General features: G+C 43.4%; 2 protein-coding genes across 5 annotated transcripts in view; one reads left to right on the plus strand and one right to left on the minus strand.

The window, feature by feature from the left end:
• armc8 (armadillo repeat containing 8) overlaps positions 1-8,698 on the plus strand; it is a 25,241-nt gene extending 16,543 nt beyond the window's left edge. For all 4 annotated transcript variants that reach the window (XM_076874676.1, XM_004569850.6, XM_076874675.1 and 1 more), the window contains 5 exons: positions 1,866-1,961; positions 4,060-4,155; positions 4,272-4,344; positions 5,902-5,995; positions 6,083-8,698. In XM_076874676.1, the coding sequence (XP_076730791.1) occupies positions 1,866-1,961; positions 4,060-4,155; positions 4,272-4,344; positions 5,902-5,995; positions 6,083-6,116 (393 nt within the window). In that variant the 3' untranslated portion in view covers positions 6,117-8,698. The remainder of the gene's footprint in view (positions 1-1,865; positions 1,962-4,059; positions 4,156-4,271; positions 4,345-5,901; positions 5,996-6,082) is intronic.
• A 3,575-nt stretch (positions 8,699-12,273) lies between these two features.
• The window catches only part of kcnh3 (potassium voltage-gated channel, subfamily H (eag-related), member 3), a 180,663-nt gene continuing 169,695 nt past the window's right edge, over positions 12,274-23,241 (minus strand). Inside the window, exons 11-15 of the mRNA XM_014410478.3 lie at positions 22,837-23,051; positions 17,351-17,607; positions 16,872-16,972; positions 16,725-16,777; positions 12,274-15,402 (exon numbers count right to left, since the gene is read on the minus strand). Of these exons, the coding sequence (XP_014265964.3) occupies positions 14,431-15,402; positions 16,725-16,777; positions 16,872-16,972; positions 17,351-17,607; positions 22,837-23,051 (1,598 nt within the window). The 3' untranslated portion in view covers positions 12,274-14,430. The remainder of the gene's footprint in view (positions 15,403-16,724; positions 16,778-16,871; positions 16,973-17,350; positions 17,608-22,836; positions 23,052-23,241) is intronic.

Here is a 23,241-nt window from a genome sequence, read left to right on the forward strand (position 1 = left end):
GGAGGAAGCAGAGTCTGGGGATGAGGGGAATGACCCGCCAATTTCCAGGGGCGAGGTCACTGAGGCAGTTAAACAACTCCTTGGTGGCAGAGCCCCTGGTGTTGATGAGGTCCGCCCCGAGTTCCTGAAGGCTCTGGACGTTGTAGGGCTGTCCTGGTTGACACGCCTCTGCAATGTTGCGTGGAGATCAGGGGCAGTACCTGTGGACTGGCAGACCGGGGTGGTGGTCCCCATCTTTAAGAAGGGGGACCGGAGGGTGTGTTCCAACTACAGGGGGATCACACTCCTCAGCCTCCCTGGGAAAGTCTATGCCAGGGTGCTGGAAAGGAGAGTTCGTCCGCTAGTCGAACCTCGGATACAGGAGGAACAATGCGGTTTTCGTCCTGGTCGCGGAACACTGGACCAGCTCTTTATCCTCTCCAGGATACTTGAGGGTGCATGGGAGTTTGCCCAACCAGTCTACATGTGTTTTGTGGACTTGGAGAAGGTAGTCGACCGTGTCCCTCGGGGTGTCCTGTGGGAGGTGTTGCAGGAGTATGGGGTGTCTGGCCCATTGCTACGGGCCATTCGATCCCTATACAACCGTTGCAAGAGCTTGGTTCGCATTTCCGGCAATAAGTCGAACTCGTTCCCGGTGGGTGATGGGCTCCGCCAGGGCTGCCCTTTGTCTCCGTTTCTGTTCATAATTTTTATGGACAGGATTTCTAGGCGCAGCCAAGTGGCGGAGGGCTTTCGCTTTGGTGGCCTCAGAATCTCATCTCTGATTTTTGCGGATGATGTGGTTCTGTTGGCTTCATCGGGTGAGGGCCTCCAGCTCGCACTGGAACGGTTTGCAGCCGAGTGTGAAGCAGCGGGAATGATGATCAGCACCTCCAAATGTGAGGCCATGGTTCTCAGCCGGAAAAGGGTGGAGTGCCCACTCCGGGTCGGGGATCAGTTCCTACCCCAAGTGGAGGAGTTCAAGTATCTTGGGGTCTTGTTCACGAGTGATGGGAGAAGGGAGCCGGAGATCGACAGGCGGATTGGGGCTGCAGCTGCAGTAATGCAGACGCTGCACCGGTCCGTCGTGGTGAAGAGGGAGCTGAGTGTAAAAGCGAAGTTCTCAATTTACCGGTCGATCTACGTCCCTACCCTCACCTATGGCCACGAGCTGTGGGTAGTGACCGAAAGAACGAGATCGCGGATACAAGCGGCAGAAATGAGCTTCCTCCGAAGGGTGGCTGGCCTCTCCCTTACAGATAGGGTGAGAAATTCGGCCATCCGGGAGGGGCTCAGAGTAGAGCAGCTGCTGCTCCACATCGAAAGGAGCCAGCTGAGGTGGTTCGGGCATCTGACAAGAATGCCCCCTGGGCGCCTCCTGGGTGAGGTGTTCCAGGCATGTCCCACCGGGAGGAGGCCCCGGGGCAGACCCAGGACACGCTGGAGAGATTATATCTCTCGGCTGGCCTGGGAACACCTTGGTGTTCCCCCGGATAAGCTGGAGGAGGTGGCTGGGGAGAGGGAGGTCTGGGCCTCTTTGCTTAGGCTGCTGCCCCCGCGACCTGGTCTCGGATAAAGCGGATGAAGATGGATGGATGGATGGATGGACGGATTTGTGCTGTTCACACTGTCATACCATGATGGGATAGATGGGTCGCACAGGGTCAGAAAAGTCTGATTTGATGCGCTTTCGCCTGCAGTGTGAACGTAGCCATAGGTGGTACTTGACCTCTGGGTCAGCGTTGAATGCTCCCCACTTGTGTTATCACTACATATGAACGATCCAGTATGGGCTGAATTTGAATGAATTGTCGAGAGGTCTTAAGTGCAACATGCAGACTGATTCTCCTTTGCTTCCCCTTTACTCCCAACTCTCATTTTGTCAGCACATTGACCAGGTCATGAGCTCCCACGGGAAGCAGATCATGCAGGCAGTTACCCTCATCCTCGAAGCGGAGCACAGTATAGAGGTCAAAGAGCAGGTGAGCACCCGTCTGCTTCACACGTAGAGATGATTTATTTTTTCTAAGTTCAGCGTGCTGCTGTGTGGCAGAGCAGTTAAACATTCTGCTTATGTGATCACAGGCTGTCTGCCTGAGGTCAGTCTTGTCCTATTAAATTCAGTGGTGTTTGTATCGGGACATAAACAATAATCTGGTCCAAAACAGGTCATAAAATTAAGTACAATCCTGGATGAACAGCACAACAGGACACATTGCACCATTCCCATCATACAGGGAAAAGCAGCAACCAGGTGCTGCTAACAAATGTACTTAATTGACCAATCTCTATAAATGCAGACGTTTTGACAGTTTGCTGGTCTGGAATGTTCAGGTGTGTTAACACAGTGCCCAGTAGAAAAGATAACGGTGATCTTGGAGAAGCATTTGCTGCTGCCTGTCAATCTAGTAAGGGTTCCAAGGCCACTCACTCACTTAAACTTCAGCGATATCAATCTGTCCAGTTAGGGAGCACAAACCACTGTGAATCTATTACAGTTGCTTTGATGCAGATGAAAGTAACAACAGATGGACTGGACAGGCAACAAGAGAGCCCTCAGAAAGGGCATGTTGGAGGAGGTTGAAATATGTGGTTACAGTTGCTCCAAGAAAATAACAGTAACAGACTGAACTAAATTAAATAATACAATATATTACAAAGTTTACAAAATATAAGAAATGGCTCTAATATTTACAAATAGCTCAATTATAAGAAGTGAAATAGATATGATTGACATTAATTTGTAAAACTTTGCTGTAGAGCAAGTGCAAAAGGGTGTAACTACTGCACTGTGCATTCGATGGAGGAGTTATACAAGGAGATGATTTCCGGTGTTGTTCACTGGTGCACGTCATGGAGTGGGTGGGAGTTTTCGTCCAGCTGCATTTGGTAAGTGGATAAAATAAACCTTGTACTGGTGCAGTGGGCCCTGGGTTCCTGGTGATGAAGGTGTGTGTGTGTGTGTGTGTGTGTGTGTGTGTGTGTGTGTGTGTGTGTGGTGGTGGGGGGGGGTTAGGGCTGTGCCATATGACGAAATGTATCGGATGACGAAATTAAAACTTCTCTGGTTTCATATTATAAGCTATCTTTTATTTTGTCGTGGAGCAAAATCCACTGTTTACAGCAATATATTTTTTTGGGATGGCCACCACGTGGATGCAGACACACAGAATACCAGCATGGCCAGTGAAGACGAACCAGGCAGCTCCAAACAGAAGGACCAGTCAACAAAAATCGAGGACCTTATTCCTAAATGAGAGGCTCCCTCTGTAGCATGGACATGGTTTGGTTATGAAAAGTCTGACACGGACCAGAACACTGTACTATGCAAGTTATGCTGCAAACCGGTCCCCACCACAGACTCAAACACGACAAACCTCTCAACCACCTACGAACGAATCACGTGAAAGAGTAAGGAGAGAGTTTAAGGATGAGAAGCAAAAAAAGAGCCGTCAGGTGCTCAAAACATTAGAACAGGCTTTTCCCTGCAGCGTGCCGTGTAATAAATACTCAGAAAGAAAATGGCAGCTGTTGCAACTTTTATCTACAAATATAAAGTTTCATGCATCGATCAAAACATTCGACTCCAGGTACATGACGCCCAGGTCGAGCTGCCTGAGAGTCACAGCGTTTACAGAAAAAGCACTATTTTGTGATTTCTATCATCATTGGGATGAGAAATGTCATATCGAATATGAGATTTTGGTCATATTGATTCCTCGTGGTATTTCTTCCACATCGTTGACACTGTGCTGTGCAGTAAACCTTCATGTGACAGTACGTATGGATGTGCAATACTGAGGGAACTACAAGCTGAGTGTACTGCAGGCATCAAGGCAGAGCTATAGAGGGGTCCATGGTTTGGGGGTTGTCTTGTTGTTGCCTGGCCAGTGCTCTTGTTATCAGTTTGACTCGGTTTGTGCCTTCTAAGTGGACAGATTGACGTCCACAAACACAAAGTGTGATGATCAAATGTTGCCAGTTTTGTGAATGTGTTGCCTGTTGCTTTCTTTTATTTATTTTTTAACCTCAGAACAAACTGTTCAGATAAAAGCACTGATGTAACACTTTGTCTGTCAGACGCTGTGCATCCTAGTCAACATTGCCGATGGCAACACAGCCAAGGACCTCATCATGACCAATGACGACATGCTCCAGAAAATCAAATACTATATGGTACTGTGCACACTGTTAGTGTTTAAGCACATACTAGAGGTCGCGGCCTGATTGATCTGTGTCATTGTCCCGTCTTTCTTGACTTGTAACTTCTCTGATGTCTGCTGTTCCCACAGGGGCATTCGAATGTGAAACTGCAGCTTGCTGCAACCTTTTGCGTCTCAAACCTTATCTGGAATGAGGAGGACGGTAAGAAATGCAGCGCACAGGTACATGGACTAATAAAGAAAGGGCATGGGTTTAGATAAAGGAGACCGAGGAACATGAAGAAAGCTGAGCTCACGTTAAAGTAGTAAGAACTGAGGTCTTAAGTGTTCAGCTTTAGTTTATAGAACATTTACCAGAATGAAGGCACGTCACAGGCGAGTACAACGCTGAAAGATGTCTGATGGAGAAATGCTGTGTAGGATGGAAGGAGCATGGTAATAAAGTCGACCTCTCAAATGGTTGTTTACATTTTAGTCTTTTAAATGCTCATTCAGGGAGAGTGTAACTCAGACTTTTGAAGTTACAGTTTACTGTTTTCTGTGTTTGTTTTTTGTTTGTTTTAAAAAGAGGTCAGCCATAGGAATATACAGGGGATTTAATACTAATTATAGTACATGGCCTTCTGAAAGTGCTGTAACAGAGTTTTAAGATGTCCTTCCTTCACTTTTATTGTCTTCAGTGCCAACTCTCTGCTCCCACAGAGGTCGATTGTCTTGATAATAGTGAAAAAAAGCAACAATCGTTGAGCCTTAAAGGAGATAACTTGTAAGCTGGAGAGAAAATGTGTTCGGCCTGAATGAATTTCATCCCTTTATGTCTCTGATTTCTAATTTCCTGCTTCTAACTTCAGCTAAAACTGAAGTTATTGTTCTCTTCATTAAATCTTAACATGCTGTGTGACCAGATGGGATGAATCTGGGAATCATTTTTGCACTGAGTGTTTCTTCTTTACTCATTCATCATTATTAATTAAACTCTGATTTCTCTTCTATAGTTTGCCTTTTGTCCTGAAGGCTTGTGACATTTCACCTACTATTTGAAAATGCCCAAAGGTGGGCAGATCTCAGAAGGGAGCATATTTCAAAGAATCAGGGTACCAGCACTGAAGGCTGTGTTGTTAGGGAAGGAGAGCAGGCTGTTATCTGGGAAACACAGAGTCCAGGACAGAGTGTAGGAGGTGAAATGTCTGATCAGCACTGGGAAGCAGGATTTTATAGGAGATACCGAACTTTATCAAAGCCAAGAGGTGAATAAAGGGGGGGTGTTGTCACGACTTGGTGTCGGTAGAAACTTTGTCAATTTTGTTTTATGAGCATACTGCAGCTTGTCCAAGGCACCATTGCAGCACTCCAAGCAGGAGGTGATGAAGGTGATGAATGGGGGGTCTCAGCTGGGGAATTTGAGATAATGGCCAGAGTCTGGTGATGTTCTCTAGTTTCACCCAGGATGGAGACTCCTGGAGATGGTGAATAGGAGCAGCCATCCACATCATGGCATAGATCAGTCCCTTTCTGGAGCTGGGGCTTGGGGAACTACACCCCAGAGTTCAGTTTGAGGAAATTATTTGACATCCAGATCTTGACGTCTTCAAGGCAGTTGACCAGGGACAGAGGAGGGAGCTGATTGGAGGCTTTGGTGCTAAGATACAGCTGTGGAACATGTGTCTGTGTTCATATTAATGAACACACAGCTGCAGTGGGATTTTACATGTCAGCAGACATTGTTATTTGTCCTCTCTGCTTCACTGTGTGTCATCAGGTTCTCAGGAGCGTCAGGACAAGCTGAGGGAGATGGGCTTTGTGGACATCCTGCACAAACTGACACAATCCTCTGAGCCCAACCTCAGTGACAGGTGGGCCAGAACAGTGCGTCACAAAAAAGAAAATATCCTGTCAGACACTCCTTTAGCCTGCTGGACTCATTCTGTGTCTCTTTTCAGAGCGAAGACAGCATTGCAGCAGTACCTAGCATGACTACAGTGGGCAGCCATCGCCTTCTGCCAGCCTGACTAACAAATGTGTGGAGGACACCTGGCTCCTTCGTTATTTGTTTCAGTTAAAGTGCCCCTATTATGCTGTTTTTAACTAATAGGATTACTTTAAAAAAGAAAAATTCATATTGTGCACTCCTGCAGCGCCTCTTCTCGTCGTCTGAGCCCAGTCTGCTCCACTCGGTCCACTGCTATAACAGAAGCAAGGCAGCGTTTTTGTGCCCAGCCAGCATAGCCCTTTAACAGCTGCCAACTTAGAACACGTTAGCAGTGGCCACTTCAGAAAGACACGCCAACAGCATCAAACATAATACAGCTGTTCTCTTGAAATTGTATAAATGTTAATTACAACAGTAGACAGAACAATAGAATATGTCCATTAGAGCAGTGTTGCTGGGAATTTTCCTCTATTTAATGTAATTATGTCAAACTCATTTTACAAATAAAACCCCACTTTCTGCCACACAGTTCATTTCCTGAGATATGTTAGGATAAGATAAAGAGCACATCTGAGTTTTTCTACATGATAAATATGTAAAAATACAGAAAAGTCCTGGTAGCTCACCGCACAGACTGTCCTGTATTTGTAAAACAAAGTTTTTGTTAATTGATGAATTTAAAAAGTTAAATTGAAATTTCTACAGTAGACAGTGAAAAACAGGAACTTTTCTGTCATGTAATTGTTTATTTATTATTTAACTACTCTGGTCCAGTATAAATGGCTGTGGGGGAGGTCTTTATCAGCAGGAGAATCTGTAAAACTTAAAAAAAAAAAAAATACAGTTAAAAGTCCAAAGATGCATGCCTTCCTCCATATTTTCCAAAGCCATCCAGCGGGACAGATTGGCAAGTCCCCATAGTTTGACACCACTGCCTTAGAGGGTAGGATAGAAGCTGACGGGTATCGTGAGCATATTAATGCTCTTGTTTTAGCCAGAAACAGACGATGCCGTGTGCTTTGCTAGTATTGGAGATATTTTAGAGTTATCACAGCAACCCTAGCAACAAAATAATGTCCCACGGCGAAGGAGCATGTGGAGGGCGGGTGTTTCTTTGTTAGAGTGCCCCACACTAGCAGCTAGGCAGGATTTATTTAAACATGTTACACAGTGACATAGATCAGAAACGTAAGGAAAAGCTTGGACTACAAACAAGGTGTTTTAGCAAACCCCAGAAAGGCTAATAGGGGCACTTTAATGGTGAGGCCTGTTTTGTTGCACAAAGACACCTTTTTTTGGACCTGTGGCTGACCTCTCTTCACTTCTCCAGTACAAACACCTCAACCCAGCCTCAACAGTTCGGCGCCAGCTCCACGGCGGAGACTCTGAGACTGCAGTTGTTGTGAAATCAACGGTTAGGGGAGTTTCACCTGATAGGTTTTATTTTATTCTTCTCTTAAAGTGAATCCTTGGATTTGGATTTTGTGATTTGAGATTTGCAGACTTTGTTTTCTTTCTGTTTTTGGAGTGCAGCTGCCTGACGTCACCGCTAATTTGGAGCCTTCAGACTCCCAACAGTGGAGATTATGGTTTCAGAGCACGGCTGACGGACAGCAAAGTTTCCCAGTTGTATTTTTTTAATTTTTGACTAAAATTACTATTAATATTAATGTTTCCTTAAGGCATCGCAAGTAAGGACTCACTTGGAAAAACACAGACTGCCTATTTTGGAATTTCTTTTCTTCTTTGTGGATACATACCTCGTAAATATATAAATATATATAAATATAAACAAATATATATTTTTGGATTTTTATTTTCCCCTCATGTTTTTCAGTCGATCCCTCTGAACCATGATTTTTGGCACAGTCGGGGGAATCTACTGCACTCTAAATATCTGTCGAACGCTGAACGTGGTCTCTGGAGGATAATCAGGAATGAGCATTTCTCCTTTCAGGTGTCGTCACTGTGATGGTGCTGCTCGCGCAGAAGCCTGTCACTTCTGTCCAGTAACCTTATTTCCAGTAACCATTTCTCATGATCCCACTGAGAAATGCAGTGCTTACACAGACCTGCGGTTATTAATTACACCCAACACCTGGGAAAAGAGGATTAATGTATCCATCCCTCACACCTCCTGTCGAGAAAGACCCGATGTCTGCTGCTCTCTGCAGTCCCCTGCATGTGTTTGTCAGGAGGGATAAATGAAATTCCCAAACCTCCAGCTTTCTCTCCCTTGATGTGTTTTTGAGAGGCGAGTGAGGACAGAGTAGATGTAAGAAATAAAGTAAGAATCATTTGACACTAAGGCATGAGTACATGCACTACAGCAGAATCAAGTGCTACATTGTTTCTCGACCCCTTTGTTATATAATTTCTTCTCCAATCAGGATATTTCTAGAACGTTTGTCCTGACATTTCAAACCTTACTGAAGCTCTGATAGAATGAATGTTACCCTTGAGAATATATGCAGATCTGAAGAGTTCCTGTGTTTTCTTATTTCTTCTTGGAGAGTCTGCTGTATTAAAAATCCCACCGGTTTTGTTGTTCTTCTTATTTTTTTTAAATTTATTCATTGTTAGTTAGGGGTTGCTTCATGGATTTGAAATAAACCATTAGAATGTGTTACAGACTTGTTGCTGCTGCACACAGTAATGTCAGAGTGTGAATGTGATGCTGACCTGACAGCAGACTTGCAGTCACATGTGAAAAAGAATGATGCAGGTCTTCCCAGGAGTGGATGTCCCAGCAAATTCAAGCCAAGGTCTCAGACTCCACATCCATATTAAATACAACCCCCCACCCCCCCACCCAAAAGAACAGCTACGGCTGGTTTGGAAAGGAGAAAGCCTCTTCACTCCATGAAGAACATGGCAGCACAGCTTAGGTTTGCAAACTCCAAACTTTAAGAACAGTATCCTTTGAAATTGCCGTATTTGCTGCTTCCAAAACTCGTCAACTCACAGATGAGGTGTCTGTAGAGCCGGGCGTCTGCTGATCATAGGTGGTTCAATCACTGGCCGCTCCACTCTGCATGCCAAATATCACTGGGCAAGATGCTAAACCGGAGTTGCTCTCCAATGAATCCAAATGAATGTTTGATAGAAAGCACTTTGGTAGCAAAAGCATAGAAAAGTGCACATATACATGGGTTAATGAGGCATGTTCTATGAGCTTTATTTAATGTGTAAAACACTAATCCATCAGTTTTCTGTTCTTCTCGGTTCAGGTAATGATTCATTTAATTTGATTCCTACAATTATATGTTACACCTATTAATGCAAATCAGTGGTACAGACAGCTGTCAAGTACACAAAAATGCAATCTGTTAGTAAAGTTTCCTTTGTAGTTTTATATTTGCACTTGTATGTGTATAAAAATTACCATTAGTTGCCATGTAATTTGTATAAAACACATCCTGTAAGGTTGTCAGTTTTACCTTTTAAACCTTCCAGTAACACTGTTCTGTTTGGGCTTAACTGTGTTATCCAAAGAACTGACATTTGCAAAGTTTAAACTCTGGAGTCACTACACAGCAAGTCAACGCTTCATTTTCTGCATAAAATAATTGAAACATGTAGGCACTGGTAGCATTCTACGCCAAAGAAAACGCAAGGTGCCAGTTTGAACCTTCATCTGTTTGAGACACTCAAGCTTTTAACAGAATAACTGTAATTCCAAGGTGTGTGATACTTCATTTGAAAATGTACCGATTTAGCATGCAGCAAAAAGAAAAACCTAACCTGGTCACTGACAACGCCACAGGTGTTATGAAGCCTAATAAAGCATAAATAATAAATACAAGCCTAGTTGGATGTGGCCTTTTACCCACGTGCACACATTATAATACTTTAAGCTATTTGCCATATTAGCCATTAGTCTGTGGGCAAATTTGGGTTGTTAAAGAGTAGAAGAACCATAAATTTATTTTTAGGGATTTTGAGCAATTGGGAAGCTTTTAGCACAAGCAACCTCAAAATGTAAGCATGCAGTGAGGAGAACGGCCAGAAGTGTTCTTGTTCTTAGTTCAGTGGGTGTCAGAAACAAATGGGGCCACTTCAAATGAAAACTGGATGATTACCTGAGGCACAAAGATTGGAGTCCTGCATGGAGCCCCTGTTGGTTTTCAGTGAGAAGCCCACTTTTACACTTACAGCTGCTGACACTTTCAGCCCAAGGGGCACATGTTTTTTTTGTTTTTTTATTTTATTTTAATGCTGACATCATAACAGAACCATATTTGATGGCTTTACTTGAATAAATATTTTGTTTAATAAAACATAAATACCTAATTTATCAAAAAGGAAAAAAAATAGGGACAGGTTTTTGAGGCAACTGAATCACAATATACTCGGAAAGTGGCTTAAAAAATATTATTTACAGTTTACTTCTTAGAGAATAGCCACTTACCTCAGTTACGTGAATATTAGTTCCCAAGAGAAACACAAGAGACGGAGAGCTTACAAAACAACACTTCTTTATTGTTATACAGTATGTAATCCTTGTTAATGTTTTTTTTTAATGTAACAGCAGTCTTTAATAAAATACATTTGTAAGCAAACAGCCTTCAATTGTGCAGGCTGGTTTCTACTCCCATGAGCCCTCTGCTCTGGATAGTTCAAAGCAGGCACATTTCTCATGCAAAAAAGAAAATAAGAAGTTTTGACATGCATTGAATTAAAACCTTTTAGGCACCCTCCCCAGCCACCAGTTCTTGCTTAGTAAATCTTTGTGAAAGTGTAAAGAGTCCAGTTAGTCACCACCTCCCTTGCTCCCATTAAAGAAAATAAAAGCCAGAAATCTGACTGTTCATATATATACAAGTAACATGGTCCTAAAGCACCTCACAAAGCCAAAAAAAAAAAAAAAGTCCTGAGACCTCCAGCTTGATGCAGCCTGGATGTTGCAGTTTTAGGGTTTGGCTGCTTTCACGTACCAACATGAAGTCATTGGAGGAATAAGAGATGAAGAATGTGTGTGCTACATATGAACTCGGGGAAGGTTTCGCTCACTCGCTCTGGAAAGGATCCAGTCAGACGTTTAGAAAGCAAACCTTCCTCCACAGTCTGTTTTTGTTACATCGTCCAGACATGCAGAATATTTCCTCGCCGCTTTTTCAGCAAAAATAAATACATACACAGCCGTATTAAATAAATAAATACAATACGTTTTAGATAAAGGTGCAAGTGTTCCCCATAGATGATGGCTTTCTGTGTAAATTTCGATCCAGATGTTTGCCTGTAATCGACAGGTGAAGAACTTTAGGGAAATCAATGTCTGTATGGAGAAGGCACGAATGGCTAATGGCTAAAGCTCAGGGGTGATGTGGGAGTTCGATATACAATCTGATAGGCTGGTTGTCAACAGTCATCATAATGATGAACAGTGATACAGGGGTAGTGTTTGATATTAGCTTTTCCCTACACTTTGTCCACAAATCTGTCTTCTCTCTTTGGCATACAATCCAAACACTCGCCTACACTTTTCCAAAGTGACCGATCGGAACTGTGCTCAAATTCTTTTGATCTGGAAAGAAAATGTGGATGCAAACTCATCGAGAGTGAAACAATGTGACAAGAATTCCCCAGAAAGACAGCCCCTTCCCCAAAAGATGAACATTATGACTGCTAACTTTAAGATTAGGTTGATTATAGTTGATGTAAGGATGTCCACACCCTAGAATGAAAGTAGCCTGCTTGAGATATGAGCTGATAGGCTGCTTGTGAACAGCATCATGATGCTGATGAGCAGTGACACGGGGAATGTTTGATGTTAACTTTTCCCTACACCTTTGTCCACGAATCTGTCTTTTCAAAGTTCTCAGAGTTCCTACACCGGCCTCAATCTGCTTAACCAGCAGTGCAAAGCTCTCCGCTTATTTTATTCTGAAATGCAACCAGATAGTATCTGTAATAAAGTTCTTGGATTCTATTAGAGTAGCACAGGATGATTTATAATGTAGAATGAGACTGGTTTATCTTATACTGGTGGAGGTCAGTTGATAATTGTCTGACACAATCTGCTTTAGACCCCCTCCCTCCCTTAAACTAGCTATCTTTTGAATGGTTACCCCTCCTAAACCACATTATGTTTATCCAAACTAGTAGTCTATTTTTCCAGTGCATGCATTCCTTGTGTTGTGGGCGATTTTAATAGAACTGATTTTCATTTTGTCCATATAGAGGCAACTGTTATAATATCGGTCCATTTCAGTTAAATAACTATACTTAAAGTGTTCTGGAAGACCTCTTCTCTTCAGCAGCCAACAGAAGAAACATTATTCAGCCATTGTCAAGTTTTACTGTTAGACAAGAGACCAGGCAACTTTTTTTAATCTTCTGCTATCCAATTTTGGTGAGCTTTTGGGAATTATAGAATCAGTTTCCTGTTCTTGGCTGACAGGAGTAATCTTCTGCACCTGCTTCACGGTTTCATGTATTGTGCAGATTGATTCTATCAGATTGAAGCAGTCTGGCCATTCTTCTGTGAACTCTTGCATCGAGAACAGTTTTTCACGCAGTCGTCTCTTTCTTGCCATTCTCTGTAAACGTGGGGAAGTCCCAGTGGATCAACAGTTTCTGAAATAGTCTGAAATTCAGCAGGTCTGCATGTCTAAATGCATCGAGTTGCTGCCATGTGATTGGTTGACTAGATATTTGCGTTAACAAGCAGTGGTTAGGTTGTTCATTTTAACACTTACATTCTGGTTTGTATTTAGTCTTTATGGACACAGTATACAGTAGTACTTTGACTACATAGTAATCTATTATTATTATATGAAAAAAAAATGATCCTCTGGATCTTTCTATGAACGAAAAAGGATGTGACTTGCAGAATCCTTCTTTGATTCAGTTAGTTCCTGATCGAAGGGTTTGGAGTAAGGTACAATCTTTCTGGCAGAAAACCTTGAAGGCAAACACCAACCACCTTCTTTGGATCTACACGAATCACGCAATAGATCTATTCTGAATTCAGACGTGGACGGTATGAGAAATGACGCTAACGCAGAAGAAAACCTAAACCTGCATTCTTTCTAATGGCCACCATGGGGCGATAGCTGTGGTTGCGCAGACTTTTGGTGCTAGTGTCAGAAAATGATAATCATGCTTGAACTCTGTGAACCTCAAGGCCCTCTGTATTGTAAGGTAAAGACTCTACATTAATACTTTTATATAAATTGTATAAAAGTAATAATTCTATAAAGAACTTTTTAGAAATTGTGGTCATTCTAAGAGTCAATAGGATTCCCTGGGCTAGCTTGACAAGTCAGTGAGCACGTGGTTTCACAGTCAGAACTGCCACTTGCTTGTTAAGTTCAGTTCCCAAAAGCCGAGATGACGACTCATCTCAAGGCTTCAAAGCAGGACTTCACAAACCTGGGGATAAGGTCACAGTGGCTGCATCGATCTTTTATACTGTCTGTGGATTCAGAATGTCAGTTTTTTTGTTTTGTTTTTTTACAGGATGTGACAAGTTTGCATTCCTGAGTTAAAACCAAGCTCAACATCTTCTTTGTGAATGTGTGTAATGGGCATGTAATCGATTCTTGGCTCACCTGTGGCTTAGGTGATAAAACAGGCTGCAAACAAATCACCAGGTTTTCTTGGTGAAGACACTGAATCCCCAAGTTGTTCCCAAATGCAGTGTGGGCGCCACACTAATGACAGTTCTGCTGTCATTAGTGTGTGTGTGTGTGTGTGTGTGTGTGTGTGTGTGTGAGAAAGGGGGCAATAAGAAACATTGTAAAAAACACTTTGTAGAACCATTTAGTCTGAGGTTATTCGATAAAAAGCTGTATTTTTTTAACCAGTCCAGGGGCAGATAACTGCATTCCCCCAAAAAATAATCCCATTGATGAAGCAAAGGAACCTTCCAGGTGAGGTGACTGAGACCACTGAAGGGCTTACATTCTTAGTCCCAGTGCAGTTGGCTTGGATTATCTAGTTTGGGTAAAGACGCGTTTCCTGCCGAGATGCATGTGCTTGTGCCTGCCCTTTGAAGAGGAGACCTACTAGGATTAAAAAGCGATAGAGCTTCATCAGGGTGGAGAGATAAATAGATGTGCTCTGGCTCTGCAGTGTTTGACTCATGCTACTGGATCATTGATGCTATAAGACTGTTTGTGCTATTGTAATTCTGTGGTTGATCTGTAGAGGAAAGCATTCCTTCACACTGTATTTTGTGTTTACCTGTCTGTCCGTCTGGCATCTCCTGCCTGACAAATGTCTTTCTGTGTGAAATGGACCAGCTTTCTGTTCCCTGTGTTTGTTGTCTTTACCTTGCACTTGCTCTGACCTCTTTAAACTCTTGTCCTACATCTTTCCTGCTACTTGAATGACATCTTTTGCACAGGCCGTTCATAATGCTGGCTCCTCTTCATCAATGAAACTGATGTGCTCTGAGGAGGACTTCTCCTCTTCCAGGTGTCGTCCCCGCTCCTGCATCTCCAGCTCCTGGGGGTGAGAAACGGGTCTTGCCCCTCGGTAGTGTCGCTGTGAGTTGCACCAAGATGGAGTCTGGTTATCTCTTCTCCTTGCGTTTGCAGCTTCCAAAGACAAGGGCAGAGAAAGACTGGAGGGATGGACAGAGATGTTAGGGGACACGACTGGCACGGAAGGGGAAGGCCTCAGCCGATGACTTCCAGGGGAGGATGTGAGCGATGGTGGAGCTGAAAAGTGAGAGGACAGGGGAGGGTGAGTGTCCTGAGAGGCAGGTGGGATGAGCGGGCCTCTGCTGGCACAACTGCCAGGTCGGGAGAGGTGAGGTCCTTGGCATGGGGAAAAAGATGATGAGGAAGAGAGAGACATGGAGAAGGAGAGTGAAGGTGAAGGGGTGCGAGAGGCCAGAGGAGGTTGGTCCTGCAGCGAGGGGAAAAATATCCCATTACTGGAGGAGGCACGGAGTCTTCGGGAGTCCACGCGCCCCTCTGGAAATCCTTCCTCTGGCGACTGATGGTTGGAGTCAGCAGACCCTTGGCTATTGGCCCCTGGGGGCTTGGGCTCTGCTAATGCTGAAGGAGTTGAATTAGGCCTTTTTGGTGAGTGAGGAGTTGGGAGAAGGCATCCTGGCAAATCTGCACTCTCTGTGTCTCTGCTGTCTAACAGGGAATGAGTGTCAGGTCTCTGGTGGGAAAAAACTGTGGAAGGGGGTGGCGCCCCGGGGCAAGGGCTTGATGACAGCTGGCTGGCACTACTGGGAGGTGATGTTAAATTTGGCATCATGGTCATCAGGACTGGCTGTGGTGCCATTTGGAGGAGGGGCTTGAGCAGGCGTGTCATTTCCTGCAGCTCCTGACTGAGCTTGGAAACTTGTTTAGACAGACCGTTCATCTGTGAGGTGAAGAGAGAGATCGTATTAACGCTGGAAAACCAGAAGAACAGTTCATGCAAATTCGGTATGACAATTCAGCACCATGGTTGAAAAATATCAAACAATCCTTTAATCCTTGTTTGCATAAAACATAATTAGGTACTACATAACATTCATCATGCAGGTTACATTTTAAAAGTCCCTTTATCATACATTTAGTTCAGTTTTAGAGTCTGTTTTAGAGACTGACATTTTTCCATCAGGGACTGATTACAACACGCCAAATGATTCAGTGCAGGTGGACCACATGATCAGTGTGTTATGTGTGTGACGCTTGTTTGATTTAAATGGTGGCTGCTATAGTAACATACAGTAAACGTTCCAGAGAAGCTGGCTGACAGTCTGACAAATGCATTCCTGTCAACACAGTCAAAGAGTTACAAAGATGGAGATTTTATTCTGAGCTGATAATAAATCTGTGATGTAATCATGGTCTCTGTCTTGTCCTTATATTTAACAACTGGATAATAAAAATTGTGCATTTTAAGTACAAAACAAAGCAAACAAATGTCTAACTAACTTCATGAATGGTTCAGGTGGAGCAAGAGGGGAAACTTTAGAGAGAGACTCAGGGTTTGTTGATTAAAACCTGCCAGTGAGTGAGAGTTTGTTATCATAGTTGAAGTTATGAAACAAAAAACTCAGCATTTTAAGAGCCCAGAGAAGTATACTATGTATGAAGTTCAACACAGCCAGACCTTCTTTGTGATAAATTAATGTATAAAAATCTATAAAGAACATATTATAACTGCAAAATGCAACACTGTTACAAATAAGGTAAAAGATGAATTCTGCAGAAAATTGTTAATCTGGTGATTTATCACATAGAGCAGTGGTTCCCAAACTTTTTTTGCTGGGCCCCCCTTTGTTTTACAAGAAAAATGTTCACCCCCCCCCTCTCCACGCGCGCACATGCACGCACAAACACATCCTCCAACCACACACACCCATATTTTGCTCCATTGAGGTTTATTTCACACCTCAAACATTTAGTAAACAATTAAACAAATACAAGTAATCTGCAATAAATTACAGGTAGTAATGAAATAAACTACTAACTCTTTTAAATATAATTTTTAAAATATCATTAGACACTTTGGGCCAGCATTCGTAACGTCAGGATTTTATTTGTATGTTTTTCCAGCCATGACCTGCTCGTGTCGTTTGCGAAACATCCAGCTGACTAACAGAAAAATCAAACCTCTGCTGCTGAGGAAAACATTAGACCCCCGGGGCAGAAGTGAACACATGCAATTATCATCAGTGTCAAGTCAGCACTCACCTCCTCAGTCAGTTTAGACACACTCTGCTTGATCTCAGAGTGCTCACGGATCCCTACGGGCAACACACATGCAGAAGGATTAGGCCTCCGGATAAAATGTACTGTTCTGAAAAAGTACTCCAATGTGTGCGGCTGTAGGTGTGCTACCTGCGTACGGTGAGGGCGGAGGGGCAGGTGACAGGCTGGGGCTGAACTCAAACTTCTGTGTTGTGGTGGAATTGTTCTCTGTTTCAATGCCGTCCACAAATCTGTGCAGAGATTACACATGAGAGAGAGAGCATGTAAGAGGAATGTAATCAGGTGAAGCTAAAAGGGCTGAAAGCTCCGTTAGTACTGTTTGGATCTTTTAACACAAACATGGAAAAAGTCCTTCATCAGCAGCTTTGCATCACACAACACTGCACACAGTGAGGTCGTGAGACATCTCTGCATACACATAGGCATGTTTGCTCTGCACGCATGCACATTAGTGCATTGCAGTGTGTGAGAACCTACATGCCTTCCAACAGTAGCCGAGCCCCATGTGATTCACCAGCACTGTAATCTAGTGGTTCAATTGCTCTTCTCTGACTATGATGTTTTGAATCAATCTTCAGTTTCACACTATGTGTGTCTGTGTGTTTTACCTGGGGCTGAGTTCAGGTGGTGCACCACTCAAGCTCACAACTGGTATCTGCAGGGTGGAAGGGCGCGAGTGGTCGGAGGGAGCACGGAAAGGCCGAGGCGGCAGGAGAGGGGAGCGCAGGGGCGAGCTGAGGCCCCTGCTGAGATGCAGCGGGGAGCGAGGAGCTCGGGACACGGAGCTCTGCTCCTCATCACCCTCCTCATCCTCGCGGATGGACGGCAGCTTCTTCACCAAGCCACCGTTGCTCTCCCAATCCACCTGAAAGAAAGAGAGGAGGAGCTTGGATACTAAAATGGGATGAGCGGGATCAGCCCGCACACCTGCTGGATTTCTTTTATCACCATAGCATTAGTAACTGCCTTTACAATGATTGTAAAGGCAGTTACAAGCTTGAACCAGTGGATGGCAGGCAAACACAAGTTCTGTAAATCTGTAAATATGTTTTTAACATTCAGGGTATTGTTTGATTAGCAGCATATTCTTTCTTTTGAAGACTTTTGAGCTCCTTCTCTTCCAGAGGTAACTGAATGCAGGACGTGCTCTGCAGGTCTTATTAGATGCCTGCTATTTATTCCTCTAGTATACGTTGCGACCTGTACACACACTCTTAAACTTTAATCTGGAATAGCTTTGCATTCACAGTTCAAGCTAACCCTGATTTCTTATACATGGCCTCTTGTGCAGCCTCTCAGTTCCTCCTGTCTGCAACAAGCCTTTCCTCCATTTTTAAGCCACCTTCCTTTGATTTCTTCACAAAAAAGAAAGAAAATGTTTTTAAAAGAAGGTGGGTGGGGCTGTTGGGCTCACAGACAGGTCTATGTGTACCCAACATCAGGGATATCTGCGCTTATTACCATAATTCAAATCCAGAGTAGCCTGAAGCCCGAGCTTTATGCTCAGTGAGAAGATGTGTGCTTTTAAGAAGCGACTCTCGAAGCAAATCACCAACTTGACCAGCGTCTCTGATCAGATTCTGGTGGTTAGTTTGTTATTTTTATAGCTGTAAGTTTAAATTCAGTGGTCACTTTCTGGATCCTGGATACACAACGCTTCATAAGATTACAGTTTTCAAAAAACGGTGGGAACCTCGGCTGTATCAGTGCGGCACTGGCTAATTTCCATTTTGACTGTTGATTGGCTGTTCTGAGCAGGATAACCTTCTCTTTTAATTCAAGATTCTTTGAGAGCCATGTCACCTCCTTACATCATGTTTACCTGTACACACACTGCCCTCAATATATATGAAACTTTGCGCATGTTTAATGTGAACAACATTACATAAACGTTATTAACGGAGTTGTATTTGATGGCTGGCTCACACAGATTGGCTGTGTGCCTATTTGGCATACAGATTACACTCCATCAGTCAACTACAGATACTCACACCTGATCTCGACTCATTATGTGTATAAAGCACACCTGTTCAAACAATCTTTTTCTTCCATTCCAACTTCTAAACCACCATGGGCAAGACCAAAGAACCTTCAAAGAACTAAGGTGACACCTTTGGTATGATTATTCGGACATGGAAGAAATATAAAATGACCATCAATCGCCCTCAATCTGGAGATCTATGTAAGATCTTGCCTCATGATGATGAACACGAGGAAGGTGGTGGATCAGCCCAAAGCTACACAGGAGGAGCTTGTTAATGATGTAAAGGCAGTCAGGAACAGTCAGCAGCCAGGAGCTTCTGTAAAGCGTGCCAAAATCCCAACTACAAGAAACGTCTGACTGCTGTGCTTGCTAACAAAGGTTTCTCATCAAGTACTAAGTCATGTTTTGTTTGGGCATCATATATTTATTTCATTCAATGACATGCAAATCAATTGATTGTTTATAATGTATATAATGGTTATGTTTTTTTCTGGCTTTTTGCTTGATAGTCTGTTTCACTCAGAGGTGGCTGTAGCTCAGGAGGTCATTTACTTATTGGAAGGTGGTTGGTTTGATTCCTGGCTGGCCTAGTCTGCATGCCACAGTAACCTTGGTCAAGGTAGAGAACCTAGATTTGCACTCTAATGCATCCGTTGAAGTGTGAATGTTAAATAAAAAGAAAGCTCTTAAGTAGAAAAAGGGCTTGTGTGAATGACACATATTATAGAACGGCACTATTATACGAACCAGACCATTCACCATTTGATGTATGGGTGGCTTTCTTTTTATTCCAAATAAAGGTGCACAGAAGGCATATTTCAGATTTGCTTTTAAGGTTCTCGCTTTAGTAGTATTGAGATGGGTTTAAATTCTTGATTGCTGACATCACAAGCAGCTTTTAATGAGGACTTCACACTGTGTGCCACAGTCACCCTTGAGTGATTGTGTCAGATGCAGACATGTGAGGGAACAATCTGAAAGAGATGTGCAGAGGCTTATGGTGAACGGCTGAATGCCAATTATTTCTCATTTTTGTTTTTGAGAATCTGTTTGTCTCTTTGTCTTTGCCAGACTCCAAAAAGGAGTCTGTCATGCTACATTTAATACAGATCGCTGCATCTCACTTTTCCCACCCCTCATCACACACACACACACACACACACACACACACACACACACACACACACACACACACACACACTCCTCTGACAGTTACAGTCCCAAGCCTCCTCACTCAAGGTCAGAATGAGCGTAGCAGCGCTGCTAGTTTATTAAACCAGCAGTTTCACCTGTACAGGCTTCAAAATAATGACATCACCCATGCTCTAGCACACAACGCCTGGTGCAGTGAGTTATGAATGTATTTGAGCCAACACCCCTGTGCTTTCCCTTTCCCCTCTGCACTCTCCCCTCCTCCCCTCCTTCCCTGCCTGCTCAGCATCCTCCCTTTTTCCCCTCCTCTGTCCCCAGTGCCCTCCACTCAGCCAGCTCCCCCCTTCCATACCCGTGCCACTGTAATTTATTTTTAGCTTTCCTGTTCTATTCTTAGCTCCCAGCTCCGGAGCACACCAAGGAACTGCTCTGCGATGCGGGGGCGTGATAAGTGTGCGCTTGCCGCGTGCCGCCATCCTCTTGCTCAACTGTGTGCGAGAGTGTGGGGGAGTTTGCATCATGTGTGCGGCTGGTTCGGGGCTGGGGGCAGAGATTTGGAAGCATGGAAGCTGATGCATGTATAGTAACTCATATGTGCTCTCAAGGGCAAGGATAAGCAAGTTGGTCCCCTGTGAGAATGGCCATAGAGTTAAAAACTTGTTCCAATATGTCTTTTCAGCAGCACAGTTCTGTGCGTGCTGTGCTCTGGCTGGTCATGCACATCGCATTTTTTCGCCCAAGGCTCTGGGGGGTCATGACAGTTAGTCTGCAACCAGTGAATCAGCAGTGAACTATCATTTATGCAATGGAGACTCTTTCTCATCTTTCTTGCTTCATAAACCCTTTCTTCATCCCCCCAGCACGTCTTTGATTTTTGAACACCGTCATTCATCATATAAGTTTGTAGATTGAAATACTACTTAAGTGAGGAAGAGGCTGCTGAATGTCTGCAGGCTTTATCTTCCATTTTTCACCAGTTTTGTCTTGGATACTTATGCAAATTCCCCTCCTTGGCTGCACATACTAGAATGTTTTTTTTTTCACACTAATAACCAGGATGGACATCTGTAACCCAGAACTAAGATATGCACAGCAGATTGTGCATCTAGAATAATACATCCTCTAGTCACACACCAACATGTTCACACTCTGCAGTAAGTGTGTTGATCCCTGGAGAAGCAAACTGCACTGCAGTAGAGTAGCAGAGAGTAAGAGCAGAAGAGAAAACAAGCTAACCAAATCCCCCCCTTCATCTTTCTTTCTCCTCCTCCTCCCTTTCTTTTACTCAGCTGGCAGAGCTATTTATATTAAGCAGGATCCAATCTTAGCAGCAGCTATGGGGGGACAGCCAGTCAGGGAGAGCCCGTGCTCCCCTCCTGCTCTATTTTTAGTAACAGGACAACTTCAAACAGCAACACTAAGCTATTTTTGTCCCTACACTTTTTTTCCTCCATCCGCTGCTGCTGCAGCACCAGCCAAACGCAGTGTGTGTGTTGATGGAAGCAGGGAAAATGCCTTTCATGGCTGGGGTTGTCAGAGTGTGTGTGCACACATCTGGGTATTTTAAAGTAGTGGTGGTAGAATGCTCATGTATACCTTATATGTACACCTGCTCACTTGGAATACGTGAATTTCCCCAATGAGGGACAATAAAGGATATTTCTGTTCTGTTCTAATCATTCATGTGACCCTGGTTAAGGTGATTATCTCCTCAGGTTACTCATAAATGTTCCTCATTGGACTGTCAGTCTGCACATTTAATGTTGTGACTAATCTGGTGGGCTGTTTAATTACAACTGTTCCTATTTAAATCTATGAATGTGCACTATTCACAGACTAGCCTTATGCCATCTGCACGTGCATCTGCCTTTCTTACAGGAACATTTTGGTAAATGGTAACTAGATTGGTTGTATAGATATAGCACTACATAACCAGGTCACAGTACACACACACACAGACACTATTCTACTCTACCTGAGCACTTAAAGCACTTTCTACTGCATGTCTCATTCACACAAGCAAGTGCTTTCTACCTAATATTCACACACATTCATACTCTGATTAATTCAAATTTAATTTAATTTTTTTATACAGCACCAAGTCACAACAACAGTCACCTCAAGATGGGTTATGTTGTAAAGTAGAGACCCCACGATAATACAGAGAAATCTTTTGAGCAAGCACTTGGTGATAACGGGAAGGAAAAACTCCCTTTTAACAGGAAGCCATCGAGCAGAACCAAGCCAAGGATGAGGCAGCCATCTGCCATGACCAGTTGGGGGTGAAGGGAAGGGGGATGGAACAAAAGGCACACTCTGGAAGAAGTTGGTTATGATGCGATAAACACGTCAGTATCTTGGCCTACTATGGCATGCAGACTAGAGGAGCCACGGATCAAACTACCAACCTTCCGATTAGTAGATGACCGGCTTGACCTCCTGAGCTACAGCCACCACTGATGGATGTAAACATTTATCTTATATACAGTCCATAATAAATCGGACTGAGAATGACTTGTAACAGCTTGTAGATTGAAAGGTCATAAGGTGTAAAGAATATCCTGTTTCATAATTTACTAAATGAACTATATGATGTATTGAACAAGACTTAAAACTAGTAAGTTACTAGTAAAACTATCAGTGAAGGTGTTACAAGGTCATAAATTAGGTCAAAAGTATAATTATTTTAATTTTCATAGATATCCATATATAATCTTAGATCTTTACACAAATAAAGAAGTATGTGCTTTTAGATTGTGGGTCTTTTATAGATCATTTCTGGTCAGTATTTGCAGCTGTTTAATGACCACAGAGGTGAACTCTACTCCATTTGAAATTCAAATTCAGCTCAAGTGTACTTATTTTTAAATGTGCAGTAGACTAACAAAAACATTCACAAGTTCACTGACAAACGCGCATAAACAGTAAGTCCATCATGAATCTACTACAGGTACTCACATCAGCCCCGTGGCCCTCTCGTAGATTGTAAGTCAGGTCATGTTGTATCTCGCTGATGAACTTCTGGGCATACTCAGGGTAAAGTCGGAGAACCTCTCGGAGACCCTTGAGGCTGATATACTGCAGGTCACAGTAAGTAAGGGCCTTGACATTAGCGTTGGTTTTGATCACTTGTTCCTTCGTCAGGGAGTCTGAGCCAATTAGATCTCCTTTACCTGGGGAGGGGGATGACAAAGTGAGTGATGCACAGATACCTGTCTTTGAAGCAGCTGTTTAGAGGCAGCCTATTCTCACTAGCTGTCAACACCTGAGAGAACATCATGAGCCATTAAGCTTCACACACTGACGTTCTGAGCAGCACATCATCAAAGACAGAAGATTAAAGACTTGGACCTGTGAAGTCAT

This window comes from Maylandia zebra, linkage group LG16 (assembly GCF_041146795.1).
Source record: "Maylandia zebra isolate NMK-2024a linkage group LG16, Mzebra_GT3a, whole genome shotgun sequence".
Lineage (NCBI taxonomy): Eukaryota > Metazoa > Chordata > Actinopteri > Cichliformes > Cichlidae > Maylandia > Maylandia zebra.